Raw genomic sequence first — 26,614 nt, forward strand, 5'->3', positions numbered from 1 at the left:
ATAGTTCAGGCCACCTGACCATAGAGAAGGCTGTAGCTGGTTTGCAGTTATTAGGCAAGGAATAAGCTATTTTTTGGGAGTGCAGTTGGTGGTATGAGTGTGTAATGAGAGCTCTGGTGCTAGTGGGAAAGTACACTTCTGAGAACATTTGGGCAGCATGGAGTCTGGTTTCTGTGTTATGAGAACAGAGGAGGGATTATTGCTCTACTGAGGCTGCAAGGTTGCAGGGGGGCTGAGTTCTAGACGTATGGCTGCAACTGGCTCGACTCAGTATCCTCATTCCCATGCTGCTGACTCCTAGTCTGCATTGGACATGGCAGGAGAGTCTCATCTTCCTGCAGAATTCTGATAGTGCCATCTTCTGAGAAAGCTTAATGCCATATTTATATGAAAGTACTTAAAGGAATTCCATTTATCAGAGAGCGTATGTGGTTGGTACATTTGGAGTTGACTGGCAATAAGTTGATAATGCATCCATCTCCATAATTTAAAGGTACTTTAAAGGTACATAAGATTAGAAGCTAAATATGTGTTTTGTGTATCTCTTAAGCCAAATGAAATGAAACAGGTCTATATTAATGCTTTTCTAGCAACTTTGAGAACGATAGATTCATATAAATAAAACATTGTAATTTAAATATTTAGAAAGTGGAATGGAATATGGAATTTAATTTAAATATAGAATGTAGAAACATAATGTGTAATTCTTTTTAAATTTTTACTAGTCTGTTTTTTAAATGTTATAACTTGCATTAACTTTTGACTTAGGTGAGATACTCTGCAGATGCTGATTTACTGTGTTAGTATATCAAAATCTTTTTTAATGTTTATTCATTTTTGAGAGTGAGAGTGTCAGCAAGCAGGGGAGGGGCAAAGAGAGAGAGGGACACAGAGGATCCATGAAAAGCAAAATGTAAGTGGAAAAATGGTTAAGGTTTCCTATTACTTTGTCATGTTCAGGGTCATTTTTTTGTATTGGTTTTTGCCTCAAATCTTTGAAGAGCTCTTGGATGCTTTCCTTCTTAAAAGATACCTTTGTAGCAGAGGGAATATAGTTAATTGTATTATCATAACTTTATATGATTACAGCTGGTAACACTGGTGAACATTTCTTAATACATAATTGTCAGATGACTATGTTGTACAACTGAAACTAATATTATATGTCTATTATACTTTTAAAAAAAGATACAGATTTTCCAAGACCACCCTTAGATTCAGTAATTCTCTAAGAAGACTCTTAGGACTCAGCTTATATTTGTACTCAAGGCTATGATTTATTACAGCAAAACCTCCCACAATAAGCAAAAGGTCATGAGACAGAGTCTGGGGAAAACTGGGCACAAGCTTTCAGAACTCTCTCCTACTGGAGTCTAACAGGAATGACTTGTTATCAACCATGTAAGCTCATTAGGGATTACATGAACAGAATTTTTATTGGAGACTGATCATGTAGGCGCTCCTTGCCTAGCATATACCCAAATTTCAGATTCTTAGAAGGAAGAATCAAAGTAGGTGTTCATCATAAACCTGTTGTTTGTACAAAACACTTTAGGCACAATGAGCCACTATTCATGGTGGGAACTTTCCCAAAATAGTGGTTCCTCGCCACTAGCCAAAAGCCATCCTGTGTGAAGGTGGTTGGGTTTTTTTTTTTTTTTTTTTTTAATTTTTATTTATTTTTGACAGCGAGAGCGTGAGCTAGGTAGGGGCAGAGAGACGGAGACACAGAATCTGAAGCAGGCTCTAGGCTCTGAGCTGTCAGAGCCCGACGCAAACTGTGAGATCTTGATCTGGGCCAAAGTCAGATGTTTAACTGATTGAGCCACCCAGGTGCTCCATGAAGGCCTTTTTATGGATAGCAGTTTATGCTCACTATGTTAACTCTTTATTGCACAAAAGACCATTGTCTCTGAGATTTTTCTTACCAGCCTATAATATCTTTTCTGGAAGTTTTCATTCTGGTGCTGTCCTGATCTTACTAGAAGGAATTAGTGGAGCATATAATTCTTATTGCTTAAAGGTTATAGGTAATAGGGTTGACTATCATCAGTCATGCCAGTAGGAATAATAACCAAGTTTGCATATACATAGTGCAGTTTTAGAGATGGAAAAGATCTGCATCTTGTAGATAGTGGGGAAAAAAAAGTAACTTTAAAAACTTTTTTTTTTGAGATTGCTTGCTATATTGAATGCTGTATTAAAGATCTTAACTAGATTTAAAGGATAGTGAATATTTGCTGCTGAGATTATTTTTATTGAAATTAGGATGGAAGAGAGCAGGGTGATAGGATTATAGCATAAATTTGGGATGGTCTAGTGTTGTCCATCTTTTGTCCAGGGTGCGAAGAGAGGCCAAATTGCAAACCATGCTGAAAATGACTGTAGATATCTGGACATCTAGTCTAATAATACTCAGCCCCCCTACTTTTTTCACTTTCTTTCCCTTTCAACAGTTTTTATATGTATAAAAGTAAGCTTCTCTGATAGAAATTCTAAGCACTGTCCTTTCAGATATTCTTGTCGTTACTTTCCCCCCAGTAAGTCTAAACATCTCTGTTCCCATTTGTAATGTCACTACTCTTGTTCTGGGGATTTATTGTCTCTTGCTTACTTTAGTGCAGTAGCCTCCTGTTAGTTTCCTAGGACTGCTGTAACAAATTATCATAAGGTTTGGTGGCTTAAAACAACAAATGTATTCTCTTGCATTTCTGGAGTACAGAAGTCCAAAATCCAGGTGTCTGCAGTGCCACATACCCTCCAGAAAGCTCCAGAGGAGATTCTGTTTCTTGCTTCTGGTGGCCTCAGACATTCCTTGGCTGCATAACTCACTCTGCCTCTGTTTTTACATGGCCTTTGCCACAGTCTGTCTTTCCCTTGTTTGTCACTTATAAGGACTTTTGTCATTGAATTTAAGGCCCACTTGGATAATCCAGGATGTCCTCATCTTGAGATTGTTAATTATATTTGCAAAGTCCCTTTTTCCAAATAAGATCATAATCACAGCTTTACACCCCTAATTGCTCTTCTATTATCTGTGTTTTTTTTTCCTGCACTATAATTTTTTGGCTTCCTAAATACCCACTCTACAGTATTACTTCTTTTTTTCTCCTGCTTATTTACACTTTCTCTGATTTGGCTTTAAGCTCCTGATGGGTAAGGAATGTTTTTTCTTGTCCTTCCTCAGCATAAAGCCTGATTGATACATGTAGGTGTTAAATAAGTGTTAGTGAACAAAATGGATGTACAAAGAAACTGAATTAAGAATTTACCTTTCTGGGGGCGCCTGGGTGGCTCAGTCGGTTAAGCCTCCGGCTTCGGCTCAGGTCAGATCTCACGTTCGTGGGTTCGAGCCCCGCATCAGGCTCTGTGCTGGCAGCTAGCTCAGAACCTGGAGCCTGCTTCCAGTTCTGTGTCTCCTTCTCTCTCTGCCCCTCTCTCTCTCATGCTCTGTCTCTCTCTGTATTAAAAATAAATAAAACATTAAAAAAATATTTAAAAAAGAAGAGTTTACCTTTCTGGTTTCATCTCTGTTATTATGTTACCAATACTTGGGTTTTTCTGATTTCTCTAAATTCTCCTTGCATTTTATGTTTCCGTGAATCTCTTTACTTTTGTTCTTTTATCAGTAGTACCTTTTTCTCTGATTGGAAAACGACCTTGCCTAAGTTCCAGGTTAAGTTCCATCACTCTTACACAAATTTATAGAAATAAAATTAGAAACACTAGTTCATTCAGACTTAGCTAAAGGAAAATTTCATTGTTAAAGAAAATTTTAGAGACCATGAGCACGTGTGTGGGAGAGGGGCAGATAGAGTGCGGGGAGAGAGAGCAAGAGAGAGAGAATCTTAAGCAGATCCACACTCAGTGACGTAGCCCATCATGGGATTCCATGACCCTGGGATCCTGATCTGAGCTAAAATCAAGAGTTGCACACTCAACTGACTGAGCCACCCAGGCGCCCCCAAAATTTTACTTTTTAGATGGGGCTTTTCTCACTTGCTTCACACACGTCTCATTCCTTTTTCGAAGTCACTATACATTGGCATTCTTAAAAGTGGGTATATACCATTTTGTCTCAGAATGTCTAGGCAACAGTTATTCTGACATAATTACCAATAATGCTCCTTTACTTCCTTTTCACTCAAAAGAATGTGTGTTTTGTCTTGGCTAACATTATATGGTCACTCTACCCATACCATCCATTGCCTTGGGAGCATTATTTTCTCTTCTGGATTCTCAGCTCTTGGAAATCTCAGGCTACTCAATTTTCTACATAATAGTACCTAGAACTTAGTATTCAGTAAATGAAACTCAGCAAATATTTGAACTCTTACTGTGTGCCATATCTGCTGTATTTTCATACACATTAGCTCACTTATTCTTTCAACCTTTCTTAAGCTTACTTTTCAGCCACTGGTGAATGCTTGGAGAGAAAAAAAAATAATATAATCATGCAGATTGGTGCTACTGTAGAATTAGATGTTAGCTTTAATGAGACCTCAAACAATTCTAGCAGTTCTTCCTGTGGTACTTAGTGCACAGTCCCATGTTTAAATTAAAAAAAAAATTACTGAACCATGTTAATTAGGTGATAATAGTCCCATTTTATAGGAGTTAAAACATTTTATAGGGGTTAAAACAGGCTGTTGAGTACCCAGGGTCACACTGGTAAAAATTGAGATGTCTGTGTTCTTGAATCTAGGTTAGCCTGATACCAAAGTTCTTGCTTTTTCATTCCACCTTGTTATCATTAACAATTTAAGTCTCATTCTTAGGTCTCAGAAGTAGTGTACTACTGAACCATAAGCTCCATGTACTTGTTTAGAGATGAGCCTCTTTTATTTATAACAGTAAGTTTGATACTTTTTGATTATTAATGCATGTTGTATAAATGTGTGTACATTTTTACTTGGGTCATTATAGAAGGCTGTCATTTATGAGAATTGATAATAGATCACTCTCTTTGAAGCACCTGTTCTTTAAATGTGTACTTCATCTGAGAGTACATATTTGTAGGCCTTCTGTTTATTATGTGTCCCTTATAGTAAGGTTAAAGTAAATTAAAGGATCAGAAGTAAATTCATTAGTATGATTAAACAATTCTTTCAGTTGAAAATTGCTAGTTACTGATTATAGATCTTACTGCAGGAATAACAGTAAAACCTAAGATAATTACTATAGTATTTGGGAGAGTAAATGTTATTAGGATTAAAACTCATAATTTCATTAGTGTTTAAAAATTGCCATAATTTCACAGATTGCACTGGGATTGAAAGAGCAGATTCTTAGTAATTGTTATGAAAATCCATTTCACCTCTAGTGGGAGTAGTGCTGACTTAAGAACTTCAATGCCCCCTCCACCTTTTTATTTTGAAAATCACTGAGCTTTTGAATGTCCTCACTAATATTCTTATAGATACTAGAATTTATTTATAATGTGCCTCAGCATAATGGAGTTGCCAAGATTACTTTTTGAAGCCAGAAGCCTTCTTGTTTGTCTTTAGCCACTAGCTGTATATAATAAGGGCACATCACCTCTATAAAATGAGATTAGATCAGATTCCTGTAAGTTCTCTCCTGATCTAAGGTTTTGTGCTTCTGTCCTGAAAATATGAAGGAATTGTGCTTTTAAAGTATAAACTAAAGATTTAGGTCCTTTATTTATGTTGATTGGTTAAATCAAGATATTTTCTCTATTTGAAACTGAAAGGTAGTGATTGAGAATAGATAGTAGAAACAACATTTTAGAGCATTTTGTAAAGGCTGAAGTTACTACTTGAAGATAAGATAATATACAGTGGGATAAAGTTTATATTTAGTGTTAATATATAGAAATAGTAGAGTAGAAGTTTGCTATCTCTTGCACTTGTTTTTCCCTATGTTTGGTTATTACATGTAAATCACTGTTACAGAAATCTACTAGTTAAAAGTTAACCTTTATTAAACTTCCATTCTAGAACTGTACTGTCTAGGACTTTCTGCTATGAAACAAATGTTATGCAGCTGTACTTTTCAGTACCATAGTTACTAGCCACATGTTGTGGCAATTGAGCATTTGAAATATGGCTAGTGTAAATGAAACCCTGAACTTAAAATTCTATTTAATTTCAATTAATTTAAATTTAAACAGCCACTTGTGGGTAGTGGCTGGGACGGTGCGATTCTGGGGGTCGTTAAACATTGTTACAAAGCATAATTAGGCTTTAGTTCTAGTCTCTATTGCTTCATTTCTGATTACTGCCCTTTACTCATTTTGGATTCAGCCTTCCCTCCAATCTTAATTTCTGTATTTTGGCCTCATGCTGGATCTTTGACTAGCTTGCCTTGGTCTTCCCAGCTATGAAAATCTTAGTCTTCAAGGCAGAGCTTAAATTCTACCTATTGCAAAGTTTCCCCTGATTCTGCTATGGAAGACGGCCACTCTCTAATTATTTGTATGACTCAGCTTAAGTTGTTTTTTTTTTCTTAATCCTTTTGATTCCTGATATGTCTTATGGAAACAATAATTACCTATCTTACCTCCTGGTGTGCTTTTTAGGGGGGAGGGATGGGGTGTGTGGATCAAATGAAACTATAAAATGAAAAGTCCAATAAAATGATATGTAAAAATAGACAATTTTTAGGAATATACAACTGTAAGGTAATGAGACATTTTATAAATGTGAAAACTGAGTTTCAGAGAAATTGGCTTCCCCACTGCCTGATATTATCAACCTCACTTTATTTAGTACTTCAGTTCCAATAATTCTTCACCTTCATTGGTTTCTATAATCCTTTCATCCTATTCCTCATTCTTACCTTCTTGACCAGCTGAAAGTCTGTAGTCTATCATTGAAATCACTTCCTTGCCATCATCTCCTGCTCATCTTTTATTTGTGCTAGCCTGGTAAAACTCAACCTAGGTTAAATCTTACAGTTTGCCTATTTCATGCCTCCACTCAGGCAGTGAATGCTGATCAATGTCACCATAATTCAAAAGTAGTGACTGCAAGTGGTTCTTGGAACTACCCTGAAATCTTACATTTTTCTAATGGGTGGGTTTTTTTTTTTAACTCCTAAAAAGTTATTGATGGCTACAGCAAGCTTTTGTTAGTGTGGATCTTATCTGTCAGTATTTACTTGGTTAAAAATTAAAACTGAGTAATCTAAAAATGCTTTAATTTCTTCAAAAATAGTCATTACAGGGGTGCCTGGGTAGCTCAGTCATTTAAGTGTCCATGGCTCAGGTCATGATCTTGTGGTTCATGAGTTTGAGCTCTGCACTGGGCTCTGTGCTGACAGCTCGGAGCCTGGAGCCTGCTTCGGATTCTGTGTCTCCCACTCTCTCTTCCCCTTCCCTGTTCATGCTCTCTTTCTCTCTCTCAAAAATAAATAAATATTAAAAAAAATTTTAAATAGTCATTACATGTCAACAAATATTTTAATGAAAAATAAGTATTTTTAAAATTTATTTATTTTGGGAGAGAGAGAGCTGACCTGAGCTGAAAATCAGGAGTCGGACATTTAACTGAGTCTCCTAGGCACCCATAAAAATAAGTATTTTCTAGGGGCGCATGGGTGGCTCAGTTGGTTAAGCCACCGACTTCAGCTTAGGTCATGATCTCACAGTTCGTGAGTTCGAGCCTCGTGTCAAGCTCTGTGCTGACAGCTCAGAGCCTGGAGCCTGCTTCTGATTCTGTGATTCCTCTCTCTCTGACCCTCCCCTGCTCACATTCTGTGTGTCTCTCTCTCAAAAATAAATAACACTAAAAAAATTTAGAAAAATATTTTCTATAAAAAATTAGTGAAACAAGTAGTATAGTTCGTTATTTTGCAAATGTCTTTAGCTTCTATCTTAATAACAATTGGATTTTCATACCTGCTTCTGCATTTAACCTGCTGAATATCATAGGTAGCCTCTGGAATATCCACTGTATACTCATGATAGAATGGAATGAAATAGATAACCTTATAGAATGAATGTGAGCATAGTTTTGATTTTATTAACTCCCTGGAAAAATCTTAGAGACTCTCAAGGGTCACACTTTGAGTACTTTTGCTTCATTCTATCTGTTCTTTTCCACAGCTGTTTCACACCTTCTATCTTCTTAAGCCTCTAGACATCATCTCTTATTCTCACATGAAATCCTTTCTTTTTTAAAGAGCGAACATAAGACGTCAGAACTTTCACCACCATGCCTACAGATCTGTACAGGCAGACTCTGCCAGCTACACGTGATACACGATGGATACCTAGCAATGTCCCCGAGCGCTGTCCCACAGTCCCTTTTCCTCAAAGATACCACTTTAACAGCTGTCTCTTTTGTGTCATAAAGTTTGCTTTTCAGTCAGCATGGATATATGCTGTAATATCTCTCATTTAAAAAGGACTCTCCCTGATGTATAATCTCTCTTGAGCTATTGTCTCTTTGTCTTTATAGTAAAATCATCTCAAGAGTTCTCTATATACTAAATGTTCTCCAATTTCTCTTCTATTCTCATTTTTATATAAAACAACATCATTGGGTCTAAATGACCTATAATAAGCTGCACCTACTTAAGGTGTACAATTTGGTGAGTTTTAACAAAGGTGTATGCCTGTTAGTCTTTGCTACAGTGAAGACAGTGAAAAGTTATCCATCACTGGGAAAGTTTTCCTTGTGTCATCTATTAATCATCCATCTCATCTCTTCCTGTGTCCCTCCCTTAAGCAACCACCTATCTGCTTTCTGTCACTGTAAAGGAGTTTGCGTTTTCTAGAGTTTTACATAAATTGAATTATACTTTATGTATTTTTTCTCTTAGCATAATTATTTTGAAATGTATCCATGTTGCATGTATCAGTTTATTTCCTTTTATTGTGAATATTTGGTTATATAAATATTCCTTTTAAAAATTTTTAATAGGGGCACCTGGGTGGCTTAGTCAATTAAGTGTCTGACTTTGGCTCAGGTCATAATCTCATGGTTTGTGAGTTCGAGTCCCATGTTGGGCTCTGTGCTGACAGTTCAGAGCCTGGATCCTGCATCCGATTCTATGTCTGTCTCCCTCCCTCCCTCTCTATCCCTCTCTCTCACTCTCTCTGTCTCTCTGTCTCTCTCTCTCTGCCCCTCCCCCACTCACACTGTCTCTCTCAAAAATGAATAAACATTAAATAATAAAATTTTTAATAGACTTTATTTTTAATGTATTTAGTTCTGAGAGGGAAAGAGGGAGGGAATGCATGAGTGTGGGGGAGGGGCAGAGAGAGAGAGGGAGAAAGAGAAACCCAAGCAGCCTCCAAGCTGTCATCACAGAGCCCATTGTGGGGCTTCAACCCATGTACCATGAGATCATGACCTGAGCCGAAGTCAAGAGTTGGGCACTTGACCGACTAAGCCACCCAACCACTCCAGGCCTTTACTTTTTTAGAGCAGTTTTAGTTCACAGCAAAATGAATGGATTGTACAGAGAGTTCCCATATGTACTCTGGTCACCCTTCCCTAGGTAACCCCCCCACCAGCTTCTTTCAGAGTGACACATTTGTTACAATTGATGAACCTACATTGACACTTCATCATTCATCACACAAAGGCCATAGTTTTCATTAGGGTTCACTCTTGGTATTGTACATTCCCTTGGTTTTGACAAATGTATGACATGGATCAACCATCATAGTAGTATGCAAAGTAGTTTCACTGTCCTAAAAATTCTTGATATTATTCCTGTTCATTTCCCCTCCTCTCCCAACTGCTGGTAACCACTGATCTTCTTACTGTCTCCATAATTTAGCTTTCCCCAAAATATCATTTATTTGGAATCATTCACTATATAGCTTTTACAGATTGACTTTTTTAACCTAACAGTATATATTTAAGGTAACTTCATGTCTTTTTATGTCTTATACCTCCTTCCTTTTTACAACTGAATAATACTCCATTCTTTGAATGTACCAGTTTATTTATTCACCTATTGAAGGGCACTGGTTGCTTTCACAAGTTTTTGGCAATTAAAATAAAACTGCCATAAACATCCATAACATCCATGCGTAGCTTTCTGTGTAGATGTAAAATTTCTACTTATTTGGGTAAATACGATGGAATACAATTGCTGGTTTGTAAAGTAAGGGTATATCTAGTTTTGTAAGAAACTGCCAAACTGTCTTCCATAGTGGCTATACCAGTTTTCTTTTCCACCAGTAATGAATGATAGTTTCTGTTGCTTCGTATCTTTATGCGCATTTTGTATTGCCAATGTTTGGATTTTAGCCATTCTAATAGGTATGCAGTTGTATCTAATTGTTTTAATATGCAAGACTTTACTGACATGTTATTGAGCATCTTTTCATATCCTTTTTTGCCATCTGTATATCTACTTTGGTAAGATGTCTGTTAAGGTCTTTACCCCATTTTTCTTTTTTTTTTTTAACCTATTGTTTTTTGCCCCATTTTTCATTTTCATTTTTTTTTTTTACTTATTGTTGAGTTTTAAACGTTCTTTGTGTATTTTGGATATTGGCCCTTTATTATACATGTCTGTTACTTTCTCCCAGTCTGTAGCTTGTCTTCTCATTCCCTTGGTTGTATCTTTTGCAGAGCTGAAATTTTAATTTTCATCATGTCTGTCTAGCTTGTCCATTATTTCTTGGATCATGTCTTTGGTGTCTAAAAAGTTATCACCATCCCCAACATAATCTAGGTTTCTTCCTATATTATCTTCTAGAAATTTTACAGTTTTGCATTTTCATTTAAGTTTGTGATCCATTTTGAGTTAATTTTTGTGAAGGGTGTAAAGTTGGTCAAGATTCTTATTTTTGCATGAGGATGTCCAGTTCCAACATCATTTGTTAAAAATATTTTCTTTGCTCAACTATATTGCCTTTGTTAATTTGTCAGAATCTATTGATTATAGTTGTATGAATTTATTTCTGGGATCTCTTCTTTTGTATTGATCTGTTTGTTTATTCTTTCACCAGTGCCACACTGTCTTGCTCAGTGTAGCTTTATATTAAATCTTGAAGTCATGTGGTGTTAGTCCTATGACTTTGTTATTCTTTTTAAATATTTTGTTAGCTATTCTGGGTCTTTTGTTTCTTTGTCCGTATATGTGTTAGGATCAGTTCGTTAATATTCACAAAGTAGCTTGCTGGGATTTTGCCGGGGATTATGTTGAATCTATAGAAAATTCTGGGAATAACTGACATCTTAACAACATTGAGTCTTCCTGTCCATGAACATGGAATATGTTTACATTTATTTAGTTCTTCTTTGATACCTTTGATTAGTTTTGTAGTTTTCCTCAGATCTTGTACATATTTTGTTCAGATTTATATGCAAATATTTCAACTTTGGGGTGCTAATGTAAATGATACTGTGTTTTTAATGTGCAATTTTACTTTTCCTTGCTGTCATGTAGGAAAGTGATTGTATCCTACAGCTTTGCTGTAATCAGTTATGAATTGGAAGATTTTTTTTTGGTCAGTTCTTTCTGATTTTCTGCATCACAAAATCATATCTGTGAACAAAGTTTTATTTCTTCCAATCAGTATACATTTTATTTCCTTTTCTTCTTACATTGGCTAGCATTTCTAGTATAATGCTGTAAAGGTACAACAGAGGGGTCACCTTGCCTTGTTCCTGACCTCACTGGGAAAGCTTCTAGTTTCTCACCCTAAATCTGATGTTAGCTGTAGGTTTTTTAAAAAATAATCATTCTTTATCAAGTTGAAGATGATCCCCTCTGTTAGTTGTGGCTTTTTCTTTTTTATTGCTGAATAGTGTGTGTATATGTATAGCAGTATATACATATGTGATAGTATAGCGTGTATGACTATGCCACAATATATTTATTCATTTTCTTGTTGGTGGACATTTGGGTTGATTCCAGTTTTTGGCTCTTAAGAATAAAGTTGCTGTGAACATTTGTATACAAGTCTTTGTATAGACACATGGTTTCTTATCTAGTAAGTGTAGACATATGAGTGAAATGGGTGGATGATATGGTGCTTGTCTGTTTAAGAAACTGCTGGTGTCTTCCAATGTAGTTGTACCATTTTGCAGTTCAACCAGCAATGAAGGAAGGTTCCAGTTCCTCCACATTCTCAGTCTTTTTAATTTAGCCACTCTATTGGATGGGTAATGATATCGTATTGTGGTCTTAATTTGCATTTCCCTAATGATATTGAGTACTTATTTGCATTTCCCTAATGATGTTGAGTACTCTTAAGAGTATGTTTTGAAGAATAGATAATTTTTTGGTGAAATCCACTAATTGTTCTTTGGTAACAAAGCTAAGAAATATTTGCCAATCTAAAGTTGCAAAATTTACATTTGCATGTCCATATGGATTTTAAGAAAAAGAGCTTGTCAATTTTTATAAAAATCTGATTGTATTTTGATTGGGATTGTGATTAATCTGTAGCTCACTTTAGAAAGAATCAATGTTTTAAGAATATTAAGTCTTCTATGAAAAAAGTTTATCTTTTCATTTACTTAGGTCTTTAATTTCTCTGCAAATTTTATAGTTTTAACTGGGTTTTTTTCATAACTTCTGTCAGATATATACCCATTTCATTTTTTTCTTTTGATGTTATTTTAAACAGCAGTGTTTTAAATCCCTCCCCACCCCAAATTCTTTCAATGCAAATACATGGAAATAAAATTGATTTTTGTATATTGATCTTAGGTGCTATGTAAGGACATCTGTCCCTGCTAAATGCCCTTGGTATAAGTAGCTTTCTTGTAGAAAATCCATCAGATTTTCCACACAGATGATTGTTTTCTGCAAATACATTTTTATTTTATTCTTTCCTAATCTAGATGCCTTTTGTGTCTTTTTCTTGCTTGATTGTACAGTGCTGGATAGAAGTCAGCAAGATTGCCTGGCTGTTAGAGTCTCTCTCCCTGTGTTGAGGTCTTCAGGTTCACTCCAGGTGGTAAACTGAGGTCAATTATTGGGCTTTCCTTGTATGTTTACTCTCAGGATCAGTAATAAGCAGAAGTCTCTATACTATTATAAATCTATTCCCATCAGGCTTTATCCTCCACACTCACTAAGACAGTTGCTAAATTCATTGGTTTCTTAGTGGTCCTTGTTTGGCCAGTTAGCAGTATTTGGGATAATTGATCACTCTCCGTCTCTAGGTACTTTGTTTACTTATGGTGCAAGATTCTTCTGGGTGCTTTTTCTTCTCCCCTGACTATACTTTGTCATCTCCTTTTTTGAATTCTACTGAACTTCCAAACCTTTAAATTTTTTTTAATATTTATTTTTTAATTTTTGGAGTGCAACTGGGGGGAGGAGCAAAAGAGAGGGGAATAGAGGATCTGAAGTGGGCCCTGCACTGACAGGCTGACAGCAGCAAGCTGGATGTGGGGCTTGAACTCACAAACCGCAAGATCATGAACTGAACCCAAGTCGGATGCTCAACTGACTGGCCACCCAGGTGCCCCACAAACCTTTAAATGTTTGAAAGCACCATGGGTGCTTGGTCTTTATGTTGTTAATACTCTGTTTTTTATTTCGTTCAGTCTCATGACTTTATATACCTTTTATATGTTGATTAGTCTAAATTTATATCTTCAGTTTGTCACTTTCTCCGAAACAGCATAGGTTTATACATCCAGTTACTTACTCAGCATTTCCATTCGATTGTGAAATAGGCAAGTCCCAAACTGCACTTCTGAACTCTCTACCTTGGATCCTTAAAAATGCTCCACTTGCTGGTCCATTTTGGTAAATGGCAACTCTATGATTTCACTTGCTTAGGCCAAAAACTATGGAGACTTTTGGCCTTTCTATTTCTCTTAGGCCCATTGTTTGTTCCACCAGGAATTCTGTTTGTTTTTCTTTCACAATACAATATATTCAGAATTGTGCTTAACACTGCTTAACACTACCACTTTGATTATCCTGACTCAAATCCCATCTTCTCTCCTGCATCTACAAAAATGATGGTGGTGCCCTATATGAATCCCTGTCACCTTCCTTTGTTTTCCTCCTTCTTACTATCTGATACCTTATTTTAATTCTTTTTCTCCAATTAGAATTTAAACTTTATAAAGACAGGGACATCTCCAGTACTTAGAACAGTGCCTGGGACAAAACTATATACCTATTCATACTGATAAATGAATGTCCATTATTTTTAGTATGTGATTCAGTTTCTCCATAGGATATAGGACCTCCTGTGATTCCAGAGTTATACTTTCTACTTAAGTCAGGACAAGAAGGTAGAGATTCTTTCATATTCTAATAATATTTGAATTTGCAGTTATTCATAGTTTTTACATTCTAATATTTAATTCACTTGACTTCATTCTCTGTTTATTTCCATTTTGAGTGTTGTGTGGGGATTTTATAGAAAAGAATTTTTTGTTACATTTTCAAAGCTGATGTGACATAACCATTTATTAGTTTAAAACAATTCAGATTAATTATTGAAGGTACTAGTGATAAATCTGTTTCATCTAAACTTTAAGTGTGCTAAAATTGTTGAAAATACCTCTGTTAGTTTCTTGAAAATGTGTACTTCAGTTATTGCCTTAAAAAATTATTCTAAATTCTGAGGAGTCTGAAAGGATCCATACCTTTTTGAAGGTATTGTTTATAGTTGGACATAGAATACAGTAAATGTTCGATTTGGAGAATATTTGCATATACCTATTTTGTAGATGGTAAGTAACATTTAGAAGATCCTGGGACCTAAAATGTCCAAAATACCTGCTATTTCCATAGGTTGAGAAATGAGATGTGGTTAAAAAAATAGTATCAAAGTATCAAAAAAGATAGTACTGGGGCATTTGGGTGGCTCAGTCGATTAGGCATCTGACTGGATTTCCACTGCGGTCATGATCTCTGGTTTGAACCCTGCATGGGGCTCTGCACTAACAGAAGGGTTCTCTTTCTCTCCCTCTCTCTCTGTTCCTCCCCCACTCTCTCTCTTTCTCTCTCTGAGAATAAAAAAAACTTAATTAAAAACATTTTGTAAAAAGGTAATATTAACTCCCTTATGACCCAGCAATAGCACTGCTAGGGATTTACCCAAGAGATACAGAAGTGCTGATGCATAGGAGCACATGTACCCCAATGTTCATAGTGGCACTTTCTACAATAGCCAAAACATGGAAAGAGCCTAAATGTCCATCACCTGATGAGTGGATCAAGAAGATGTGGTGTGTCTAATCAATGAATACTACATGGCAATGAGAAAGAATGAAATCTGGCCATTTGTAGGAAAGTGGATGGACCTTGAGGGTGTCATGCTAAGTGAAATAAGTCAGGCAGAGAAGGACAGATACCATATGTTTGCACTCATAGGTCTAACAGGAAAATAGGAGAAACCTAATGGAGGACCAGGGGGAGGGGAAGAGGGAAAGAGTTGGGGAGAGAGAGGGATGCAAAACTTGAGAGACTATTGAATACTGAAAATGAACTGAGGGTTGAAGGGGAAGGGGGCGGGGGGAAAAGAGGTGGTGGTGATGGAGGAGGGCACTTGTGGGGAAGAGCCCTGGGTGTTGTATGGAAACCAATTTGACAATAAACTATTTTTAAAAAAAGGTAATATTAAGGATAGATTTGTGATGACTTCTATTACTTTTTGATTCATTGTTCGAAGTGGGAGAAGTAGGAAAGTGAACAGTGGTCACTTTATACTTCCTCTCAGATACTTTAATATGGTCTCTAATATGAACATCAGGTCACTCTTTGTTTTTAAATAACTCATAGAAGTTATAGGACATGAATCATTATATTTTCTTTCTCTGGCGTGCACTTTTTTTTTTAAATATTTCCAAATGATATGAATCCTCATTACACTCTAAATCCTGACTGACTATTCAAATATACATGAAAAATATAAATAGGTTTATTTTCATGGTTCTAGTGTTTTCATGGCAGCTACAGGTAGGAGAAAAACACTTATTTCTCTCTGAAAGGATAATAAATTCAATTTAATTAATTAGTCAGTGGTACAAATGTATTTTGCTTTTCTTTGGCCTCTAGAGTGTGCAGTAACCAGGAACACCTAATGACAATGTCAGGTAGGGTCTTGCCAGATATGAAAGGTTCAGTTCTATGCAGTTCCTTAGCCTCTTTTATATTCTAGACCTACATCACTCTTAAAGAAGAACTTTATTAAAATGCTCCAAATAATTTGGGCCTTTAGAAATAAACATTTATACTTCTTGAGGACACACTTCTGTTCTCTTGTCAAAACTCCACTTCATATGAGAAACTGGGGGGAGGAAGTAGGCTTAATGTTTGGGAGACCTTGTGAAGTGAGGCATTCGAACAGTGACTTTGATAGAAGAACCACAGTGGAGAGTCTGTTTCTGTACAGTTTTAAGATTCCATGGAGGAAAGCCTTACTTAGAAGTGGTTTTTAACTTTTGGGTTTAGTCTCAGATTGGAAATATATTAGATACTTGTTTGCAGGCAACAGAAACTAACTCTGGCTAACTCAAACACAAAAAAGGACATATATCATTAGATACTTATGGAATCTTGGGGAGAACCAAATTACCAATACTTGAAGGGTAGTATAAAGCCTTGCTCAGAGGTTTAAGAGTTGAAACAACAGAAAACTATGCCTACGTTTACTTTTGTAGCAAGCAAAAACTACTCAATAATTTTGCAGAAAAGTTGGAAAATCAAAATTGCTTATCTCCTACATATTAAAACAAAAGGTGAAAAAGAAAAATCGGATAGTTATATTAATATTTATGAGTAAAATTAAATACTTACTATGGGTGCCCAGGTAGCTCAGTCGATTAAGCATCTGACTTCAGCTCAGGTCATGATCTCATGGTTCATGAGTTCAAGCCCCGTGTTGGGCTCTGTGCTGTCAGCTTTGGATCTTCTGCCGCCTCACTCTCTCTGCCCCTTCCCACTGGTGTTCTCTCTCTAAATAAATAATAAACTTTTTTTTTAAAAAAAGGCACTTACAATTTGTAAATTGCTCATTTATATATTTTCTGGTTTAGTAAATAGCTTGCTAAAATACATTACAATACTTACATAATTTATATGTCTTGGCTTAATTTTAAAATATTAGAAATTATGTACTACTTGAAAGCCTGATAAAGCATAATAAATTTGGGGGCCTTGATACTTTTTGGGAGGCAGTGGCTAAATAAAACCTTTTTCTTCCATAGCTGTTAAGTATATATAGTCACTCTGAATTATCAGTCCTTTTTTGTATACCTTCCTTCAGTTCTCCTGGATGACGCAGTTTACTCTCTTATTTCTTTACTTATTATTTGCTTTTATTCATGTATGGTTTTAGATTGTACAGTTTGCTTGTCTCTTTACTTATATTTTACTTATTCATTTGTAGAGTTTTTTTCCCCCAAAAAGGGTTCATGGAAATAATATTGTGTAAAGTTTTTGTTGTTTAAAACTGTTTGAATATGTTTAAAACACATTTTTGTGGTTATTTTTTAGGTGATACCCTCTACATTTTTAGTTTCATTTACAAATATTAATTGGACATAGCTCTAAAATTTAAAGATACTATTTATATAGTATATTTATACAGTTTCCATGTTTGAGTGTTTACATTGGTTTCTGAATTTGAATATTTTTTGGTCAGAAGACATGTGAATTATAAGCTCTCTAAGGGCTTGTATATATATTGTAATATACTGGTCAATGAGCAGCATCTTGCTTGAGTTTTGTTTTATAAATATTAGTCTTACTTCTCTTAAAATAACTTAGATTTACCACATTGCTTTCAGGAAGGGAGTCAGTATTACAAGGAAGAAGTTTGATGTCATTTTATTTTAACTTTGGGTTGTGGAATTTTTTTTTCTTCATGAAATGGAAAAAATTGGTTTCACATTTATATAAATGTTTTAATGAATGTTTTCTGGCAGTTAGTGTATCTTAAATGAAGGTTTTTATAGATATTTTTGACAGAGGGACCCTTTACCTTTACAGGAAGATTCTTTGGCATTATATTTGGCTCAATAGATCATGTATGTATGAGTTATCTATTGTTAACGATTTATCCTAAAACTTAGGGTTCTTTGCTTAAGAGACTTTCACTAGGCTGCAGTCAAGGTGTCAGTTAGAGCTGGGATCTCATTGGAAGGCTTGCCTGGAAACTGATCTTCCAAGCTGATTCTTGGCCCAATCTAGTGCTTTTTCCTTCCACTACAACAATATTGGCGGGTATTTGATTTATTTGAGTTACTCTTTGGGTTTAACTTTCAGCCCTGGGAACATCTAACTCTTCTGAGTCCTTCCTGCTATTTATTCATAATTGTGTGTTGCACGTGCGAGCACCTGTAGAAGGGGAAGCGGGAGGGACAGAGGGATACAGGAAGGGGAGGGGCAAGAATGAGCAGGTGTTAGTATAACATTTTTCCATTTTAAGAACTCTGTTTTTCCCCCCATAGGTGCCTTAGCTGGACCAATTATTGTGGAGCCACATGTCACAGCAGTATGGGGAAAGAATGTTTCATTGAAGTGTTTAATTGAAGTAAATGAAACTATAACACAAATTTCATGGGAGAAGATCCATGGCAAAAGTTCACAGACTGTTGCAGTTCATCATCCTCAGTATGGATTCTCTGTTCAAGGAGAATATCAGGGAAGAGTCTTGTTTAAAAACTATTCACTTAACGATGCTACAATTACTCTACATAACATAGGATTCTCGGATTCTGGAAAATACATATGCAAAGCTGTTACATTCCCGCTTGGAAATGCTCAGTCCTCTACAACTGTAACTGTATTAGGTAGGTATGCTTGAATTACATATTTTGGGGGTAGTGTCAAGGATTATAATAAAAATATTTTCAAGAATTTTAAATGATTGAAAAATATATATATATTTAGATTTAAAATAATTCAAATATGATTTTTCAAATTCTGTCTTAAAATTCTGTAATTCTCGCCTCTTTCAATTTAAACAAAATATTGTCTGTATCTACCCTACCCATTTATGTGATGCTATGTGGTTCTTAGCTATTTTCCTTTCTTAATGAAAGATTATTTTTTATGTATAATACTAAGTGCTGAGTGTTTTTGACATTTTCAGTATTCTCAAATTTTCAAGCTTTAAATTACCATCTTTAAGCTTTTCCATTATTTAAATGACTTGTCTTGGAGCCCATTGATACACCTCATGTTTATTTCTGAAATCAAGTTTTATTTCTGCTACTGTGGATTTCGTAGCTGTTTGAATCTTGGACTGTTGTTTGTAATGAACAATCTACTGCCTTTTTCTCATAACTGTTAGAATTTATGGTGGAATTTAAAATGAGCTTATTAGCCACTTAACAGTGAAAGGTGCACCAGTTTGGAAATACTGGTTTATACTTTTGGGATAATAGAATAAGGATTAAAGAGTATTAGCAACCTGAGCCATTTCCACCCAAAATAGTACTCCTTTAACAAGCAGACTTTGCTCTGCACCTGCCTGTTTGCCTGGCGGGAACTTGGTCAGACCAGCTGAGAGCTCCTGTCCCCAGTCCTCCTTCACTTTCCTTCCAGGTACTAAACCCTCATAAAAAGTTGTTTGTGCGCCTCACCTGGTCTCAGTGCCTGCTTTCAGAGAAACAAAATAAGTACACAGCCCCTAGTATTTAAAGTCATAATTTCAGGGTCTCTGAAATGCAGGAAAGCAATTTTGTCCAACTTTGGTAGGTATTTTTTTCAAGTTGAGAGATCCTACTTAAAAATAGGAACAAAACTAAATTCTTGAGGACTTTATATGTTTGTGATATTCCCTAATAGCTGTAGGGAAATGTAACTCATATTAATGAAATTGATACTTTGGAGAAATGTTTTGATTAGAAGACACGGAATAAATATCTGAAAAATCAAGTACATGCCATCAGGGTAAAAAAAGGTCACAACAAAAGCTCAGTGTCTAGAAAGTAATAGTTTATGTGTAGAAGAGGGAGCTCATGTGAATAAACTTTTTTTTTGCTTTAAATTTTAGTAATCCCCCCTGAATTAATACAATATTCAATGGTTTAAAACTCAAGACTGTCATGATTTTACCCGTGCCTATATCTCTAGCTTCTTCTATTTCATTCCTTGCTCCACTTTTCTAACAACCCAAATTTAATAATCATGATAAACTATTTGTGGTTCTGGTAATACCTGTTTATGTTTTACATGTATTTTTCTTTCTGGTTGGATTGCCTTCTTTTTCTTCCTGTCTCTTTCCTACATTCTTCTAGTTGACTGCTATTTGTCAGACCATGTCCTTTTATTTTTATTTTTATTTTTATTTATTTAAAAACATTTATTTATTATTGAGAAACTGAGAGAGAGAGACGAAGCACGAGCAGGGAAGGGACAGAGAGAAGAGGAGACACAGAATCTGAAGTAGGCTCCAAGCTCAGAGGTGTCAGCAGAGAGCCCAACTCAGGGCTCAAACCCACCAACCGCGAGATCATGACCTGAGTTGAAGTTGGACGCTTAATCCACTGAGCCACCCAGGTGCCCCAGACCATATCCTTATTTTTCAGAAGTCATTGTTGAAATATATAACCCCTTACAATTTGATGGATTTTGGGGTTTTTTTTTTTTTTTGGCTCTTTTGCCATTGTATATTGAGCTTATCTCTTGTAGCAGTTACCATACTGTTTATTATATTTTTCTCCATTAGAGAAACATGGTCGACTGCAAGTATGTACTTGGAAATTTAACTTTATCTCTCCAAAACCTACAAGGTTTTATATATAAATGCTATAAATATATAGCAGTCATGCCCATTTAAATGTTATTTAAGTAGGGTATAGGAATGGATTGGTGAGCTTTTTAATGTGGTATAGAAAAAAAGTAATTGAGTCAGTCCTTGAATTTTGGGTTGGTCTTGGGTGAGAATAAGGGCAATAAGTATAGGGAGAATAAGTGAGCCAGTGCAGGGAGGCAGAGAGCCACATTTGGGCAGAGTTTTATAGCATCAGCATTGTTGACATTTAGGGCTGAAATTCTTTGTTGTAGTGAGCTGTCCTGTCCATTGTAGACTGTTTGGCACATTCATGACCTCTCCCCACCATATGGCTAGTAGCAGTCCTTCAGTTTTGACAACTGAGAATGTCTCTAGACATTGCTAGGTGTCCTCAAGGAGAGAAGAGTTCGCTTACTGTTGAGAATTCTTATTAGTGGAGCCACTGCCTAATTTGTTCATTGCTTACAGGGTTTATATTAAAGCCCAAGAATTAAAGGCTATAGAGAGTTGAGTAGGACTGCATCAAAATAACTTGAAGGTCAGTGTAAGATTTAATAGATGGAGGCAGAGATGGGAGGAAAGAAAGAGACCAGGTTATGGAGCCAAGAAAGCCTTTATTGGGATCTGCGATTCCTGGGCGAGGTCCCATGAACCCGGGAGTGGGGAGTCAGGGAAGTCGCGCCTGATAGGCGATGGGCGGGGGGTTTTATGGGTGAGGAGGTTCTGGGTTTGATCTTGGGAGGGCAGATTATCAAATAAGGGCATTTCAGGGACGTGGCAGGATGGAATAGGTTGCCTCCTCTGTCAGGGTGATGGGAAACTGGAGCTTCATGATTGGCTGTTTCCAAATGGGGCAGGACATCCCAGGTCTCAGGTGAGGGCGGGGGTGGTCTGTGCACGTGTTCTCCTCCACCCCCCAGAGAAATGGCCGCTCGGTCACCATCCCAAGGTGACTCCCAAGGTTAGGATGACTCTTACAGTTAGGATGGGGAATTTGAGCTTGTATTAACTGGAAATGCCAAGTTAGTGTAAGGTACTGTGCTTCTTGCCTCCTGTTTTCTATTCTCGGACTCTTGCTGTGTGAAGTGTGGTCCCTAAACCAGCAGCATTGGTATCACTTGGAAGTTTGTTAGAAATACAAAATTCAGGCCCCTTGCAGACTTAATGAATGGAAAGTCTACACTTTAGCAGGATAGCTAAATTATTCCTATGCAGAGTAAAGTTTGAGAAGCACAGCTTTCACTGTGTTTACAGGGATACTTAAGTCATAGTAGACTTGATTTAGGGAGTAATGTGATGAAAGTTGTGATTTATGAAGATCAGTCTGGTGTTTTTGATGGATTGAAATGAAGAAGACCTAAAATCATAATCCTTCAGCCATGAGGATAAGAAGATATGAAATTAATTTCCTAATTTCTGCCACTTGAGGAAAGAAGGGGACTATTCTATAGGAATAGCTGTCAGGACTTTGTAACTGATTGGATACAAGAAGCAAGGGAGGTTTAAGCATAACAGGTTTTGAACCCTGGTAATTGAGTAAATTATGTTACTATTAATTTTAGTGGGCATATCTGAATTCATGAAAACCAGGTGTTTTGGTAGGGAGGCTAAGATAATGAGTTCAGCATTTGTTTTATCCCAGGCAGGTAGTTAGAAACAGTGTATTTCTGGATAATAGTGTGTAACAGATAAAAGGTTTTAATTAAGGGAGATGTAAAAAGTACTGAAGACCCAGGACCAAGTATTTATTAGGGCAGAGGTAGGAAGAAACAAGAAGAGCTCAAAGAGCTTTGAGAAAAATTTGGGCAAAGTAATACTACTTACATGATGAGAAGATAAAACTTTTAAGAGTATTTTAGCAGCTGTATTTTACCACACGGAGAATTAAGCTCTATAGCACATGATTTGAATAACCATTTTTCCTAAGGATGGTGCACAGCTAATATCATTCGAAATGCATAGCCCACAAGGTAATTCATTACTTACAACCAATACCTTAAGCCATTAGTTCTTTGGGAACTGAATGTGAAGCACTGCGCCAAAATATCAAATTCTATAAAGTTAGTCAAAGGAAAATAGGCATGCAGAAATACTGAGCTATAGTTTACATGGTGACCTTAGAGTTTCATTGCAGTGGTAGTGATAAAAACTAAATAAGGAATGTTATGTAACAAAACATCTCTGGAAAACTATAACAACAATGCCCCATGGTATTAACAGCTGTTACCTAGTTGATTACTTCTCTTGATGGCATAGTATATAGTTGTTAGAATTATGATTAAGAGAAATGTTGCCGCTTGAGGGGAGAAGAAAAGCCAAAAAAACCAATATGGGTATGCCGTAATTATATCCATATAGAAACTAGAAAAAGAAATGAAGAGAAGTGGAAGAAGGTGAAAATTAGTACATTAGGATATTGTAATGTTTTTCCAATTTTTAGAAATACTGCTTTTGCAGTAAAAAAATTACACTGCTGTGCATGATGGAATGACAGGAACTGGTTTTACCCTCTTCTAAGAACAAGAAGCCAGGCAAATAAAGTTTTTAGTCATTGGATAATAAATAGGCAGTGTAGGGTTATGATCCCTGAAAGAAGGAAACAAAGTCCCTCCAGTGTTCTAGCTTCCTCTTAAGGCAGTTTCCAGGCTGCAGCTCAGTGACAGGGATTTGAAGCAAAGAGTGATGGTTTCGGGGAGTAAAAGAAGACATGGAGCTCAGGGACGGGTGATTAGGATTTGTGGAGGAGAGTACTAGGAAGCAGAGAGCATCAGAGAGAGTGCATGGTTTAGAGATCCACAGAAGAGTCTTCTCAAGTCTTTGGTTCAGTACTGATTTGTGTACGTGGGAGAGGAACCTTTTGAGGTGGGGGAAAGAACCAGCAGAAAGCAGTAGATATAACCAATAATTCTGGCGTTCACACAGGGCTGGGAAAACTTCACGTTCTCCCCATTCAGAATACCGATGGGTAGAATCTTAGGAGGAAGCAACAGCAAAACTGCTGGACAGGGAAGGGTTCAGAGAAGTTAACAAATATTGAGTTATGTGAGAAAAGTAACTTCAGAAAGCCAGTAAAATCTACAACCAGGAGATTTATTCCCTTCAGAAGAGACAGAAATAATATAATTTAAAATTGACTTTAAAATAAAATTTTAAGTTCCTCAAAGATAAAAGCTTCTCTTAATGATGGCATAAGTTATTGAAACTGACTCTCCCATAGGAGTGGTGCAATATAAAATACCATTGAAAGCTTCAAAGAGGTAAGAATATAGTGAGAAATCTAACTAGACCAAAATCTAGGAGAAGGTGAAAACAGAAATAAGCCTAGCACTGAGAGCTGCATTTAACCTGAGGTCTTTTGAGAATTCAGGACACGTGAGGTGCTAAGATTTTGAGAGCCTTGAGAAGACAGAGACAAACTTCTAAGTGTAGTTTTGCTCAAGATGGAATGTCTAATACCCCTTCTTTTATTCAGTTGGTATCCAAAGCTTACATTTTCAGAATAGTAGCAAACTAGAAGTAAACCAGCCTTCTTATACACTTCTGGGTTTAGAATTACCTGTGTGGTCTGATTAAAAAAATTTTTTTTATGTTTTTTATTTTCAAGAGGGTTCTTGGGGCAGGGGCAGAGAGAGAGAGAGAGAGAGAGAGAGAGAGAGAGAGAGAGAGAGAGAGAATCTGAAGCAGACTCCAGGCTCTGAGCTGTCGGCACAGAGCCGGACGTGGGGCTCGAACTCACAAATCGTGGGATCATGACCTGAGCAGAAGTCAGACACTCAACCAACTGAACAACCCAGGCATCCGTGAGTGGTCTGATTGTAAATTCAGGAGATCCTGGACTGGTTAGTGATTTCAGGAGCTTTGTAGAAGAAAACTTTTTTTATCTTTTATGGTCTGGAGGAAAGGTATCTTACTTCAGACCTCAGATTATTTCTTAATTATTCAAACACAGGCATATAGTTTCCTTGAGTAGGCAGACATACAAATAAAGAAGACCCCCCAAATAGCAGCCATCACAAATAAGACAACAGAAACAGACCTGCAAAGATGTAAAATGTTGGAATTATCAGACACAGACGATCAAACAGCATCACTTCACATTTAAATGGAGATACGTCAATCTATAAAATTCTTTCAAAGAACAAGGAAGTATTTTTAAAAATTACATAATAATTTGCCCTGAAGTAGAGAAGTAATTTTTAGCATATAAGCAGTTAGCCATGAAAGGTAAATAAAAACTGATAAATATTGGTACATTTGAATTAAAAATTTCTGCTTATCAAAACACATCATAGGGCAAAAAGACAGGTTCTAAACAGTAGAGGATATTTTTACCACATATCATCCAAAAAGGGCTCTCCTCCCAAATCAATAAGAAAAAGCAATTGGTATTAATAGGCATTTTGCAAAAGAAATTCCAAATGGCCTATAACCATGAAAAGACCCTTAACCTCATTTATAATATGAGAAATTAAAAATACAGTCTTGATGACAATACCATTATATACATACAAGAGTCATAAACATTGGGAATTCAGACAGTATCAACTTGCGGTGAGTCTTTGGACCAATAGAAGCTCTAAGATCGGGAGTAATTTGGTACTTTGGAAAGCTTTTTTGGCATTATCTGGCAAAATTGAAAATAAAAACAGAAGTAGTAAAATTCCATTACAAGGGATAGACTAGAGAAGCATCTGCACAAATATGGAAAGGTACATGAATGAGAACGTTTCTTATAAAATTGTTTATTCTGAACAGGAAAATGCATCAATGTCCAATGATAAATAAACCATGCAGCAGTTAAAATTAATTAATTTATGCAATTGCATGTAAATTTAAATAATCTAAAAATTAAAAGTTAAAAAAACGAATTCCAAAATAGTAAACTAAGGCTAATTGGTTTCAAATAAATTAATCTCAGGAAAACAAAGTTGAGTCAAAGAAAAGCTATTACAAAAATGCATATAGTCTGATACTATTTGTGTAAAGTTCAGAAATAGGTAAAATGCAACTGTTATGTAGGTTTGCATGTGTTGCTTGTAGACCTTTCATGAAAAGTAAACAAAAATATATTTCCAATAGTGGTTTCATACTTAGGCAGGTAGGTGTCAAGGTTAGGAAGAGATATGTTGAGGGACTTGGGAAGTGCTAATGTTTTTTTTATTAATTTTTATTTTTTTAATTTTTTAAATTTTTTTAACATATGCATTTATTTTCCATCATTTACAATACAGTAGTTACAATGACACTCCAAACAGAAAAGCAAAGTAAAAAATCAAAACCCCAACTTCTATTTCATGTAATTAGACTCTATTTCATATAATTATACAGCAATTAGAAGGTTAAGTAACAACTAATCACCTAATTTCACAGCTATCTGTGAAATCGTTATATAGCAGCTTATCTATGATACATTCAATATAAATGATACAATTTATTACTTGCCCATAAGCTAAAACATAGCCTGCTTAATACCTTTCTGTAAATTCTACCTCTATACTGCAATATGCTTGAGGTCCATGCAAAAAAGTAGCTACCTTTTATATAGGAAATGGATGATTAAGTCTTTGGTGTTGTAAAAGCAACTTCATTTAAACATAACCACCCCCACCGCCACCAAAAAAAGGAGAGAGAAAAAAAAAAGTAAAGAAAATAATAAGGGAAAAACCCAAGACGCACTTCCTAGGGGAAAAAATAGCATGTAATTTCTGTCCCCGACGGAATGTATTAAATAAGCAAACACCACCAACAAGCAAAACAAGTACTACAATGTAAAAATATTAAAAAAAAAAAAACAACCCTCTCACATGCATAAATGAAAGATTGCACACAAAGAACTCACATCTTTTCAAGCTTCAATAGTAAATATTCTGCTACTATATATTAAATACTGCATGGTTTGCCCAAGCTAAGATGAAACCACGTCATGAGTCAATAAGCATTTTGCATTTTCTTTCATTATCTACT

The 26,614-nt window shown here is 36.0% G+C and overlaps 1 protein-coding gene across 2 annotated transcripts in view; it reads left to right on the forward strand.

Annotated features, from left to right (window-relative positions):
• The window catches only part of NECTIN3 (nectin cell adhesion molecule 3), a 120,807-nt gene that overhangs the window by 21,487 nt on the left and 72,706 nt on the right, over positions 1-26,614 (forward strand). For both annotated transcript variants that reach the window (XM_029939263.1, XM_029939262.1), the window contains exon 2: positions 18,360-18,701. In XM_029939263.1, coding sequence (XP_029795123.1) covers positions 18,360-18,701 — 342 coding nt within the window. The remainder of the gene's footprint in view (positions 1-18,359; positions 18,702-26,614) is intronic.

Source organism: Suricata suricatta, chromosome 5 (assembly GCF_006229205.1).
Source record: "Suricata suricatta isolate VVHF042 chromosome 5, meerkat_22Aug2017_6uvM2_HiC, whole genome shotgun sequence".
NCBI classification, from domain to species: Eukaryota; Metazoa; Chordata; class Mammalia; order Carnivora; family Herpestidae; genus Suricata; species Suricata suricatta.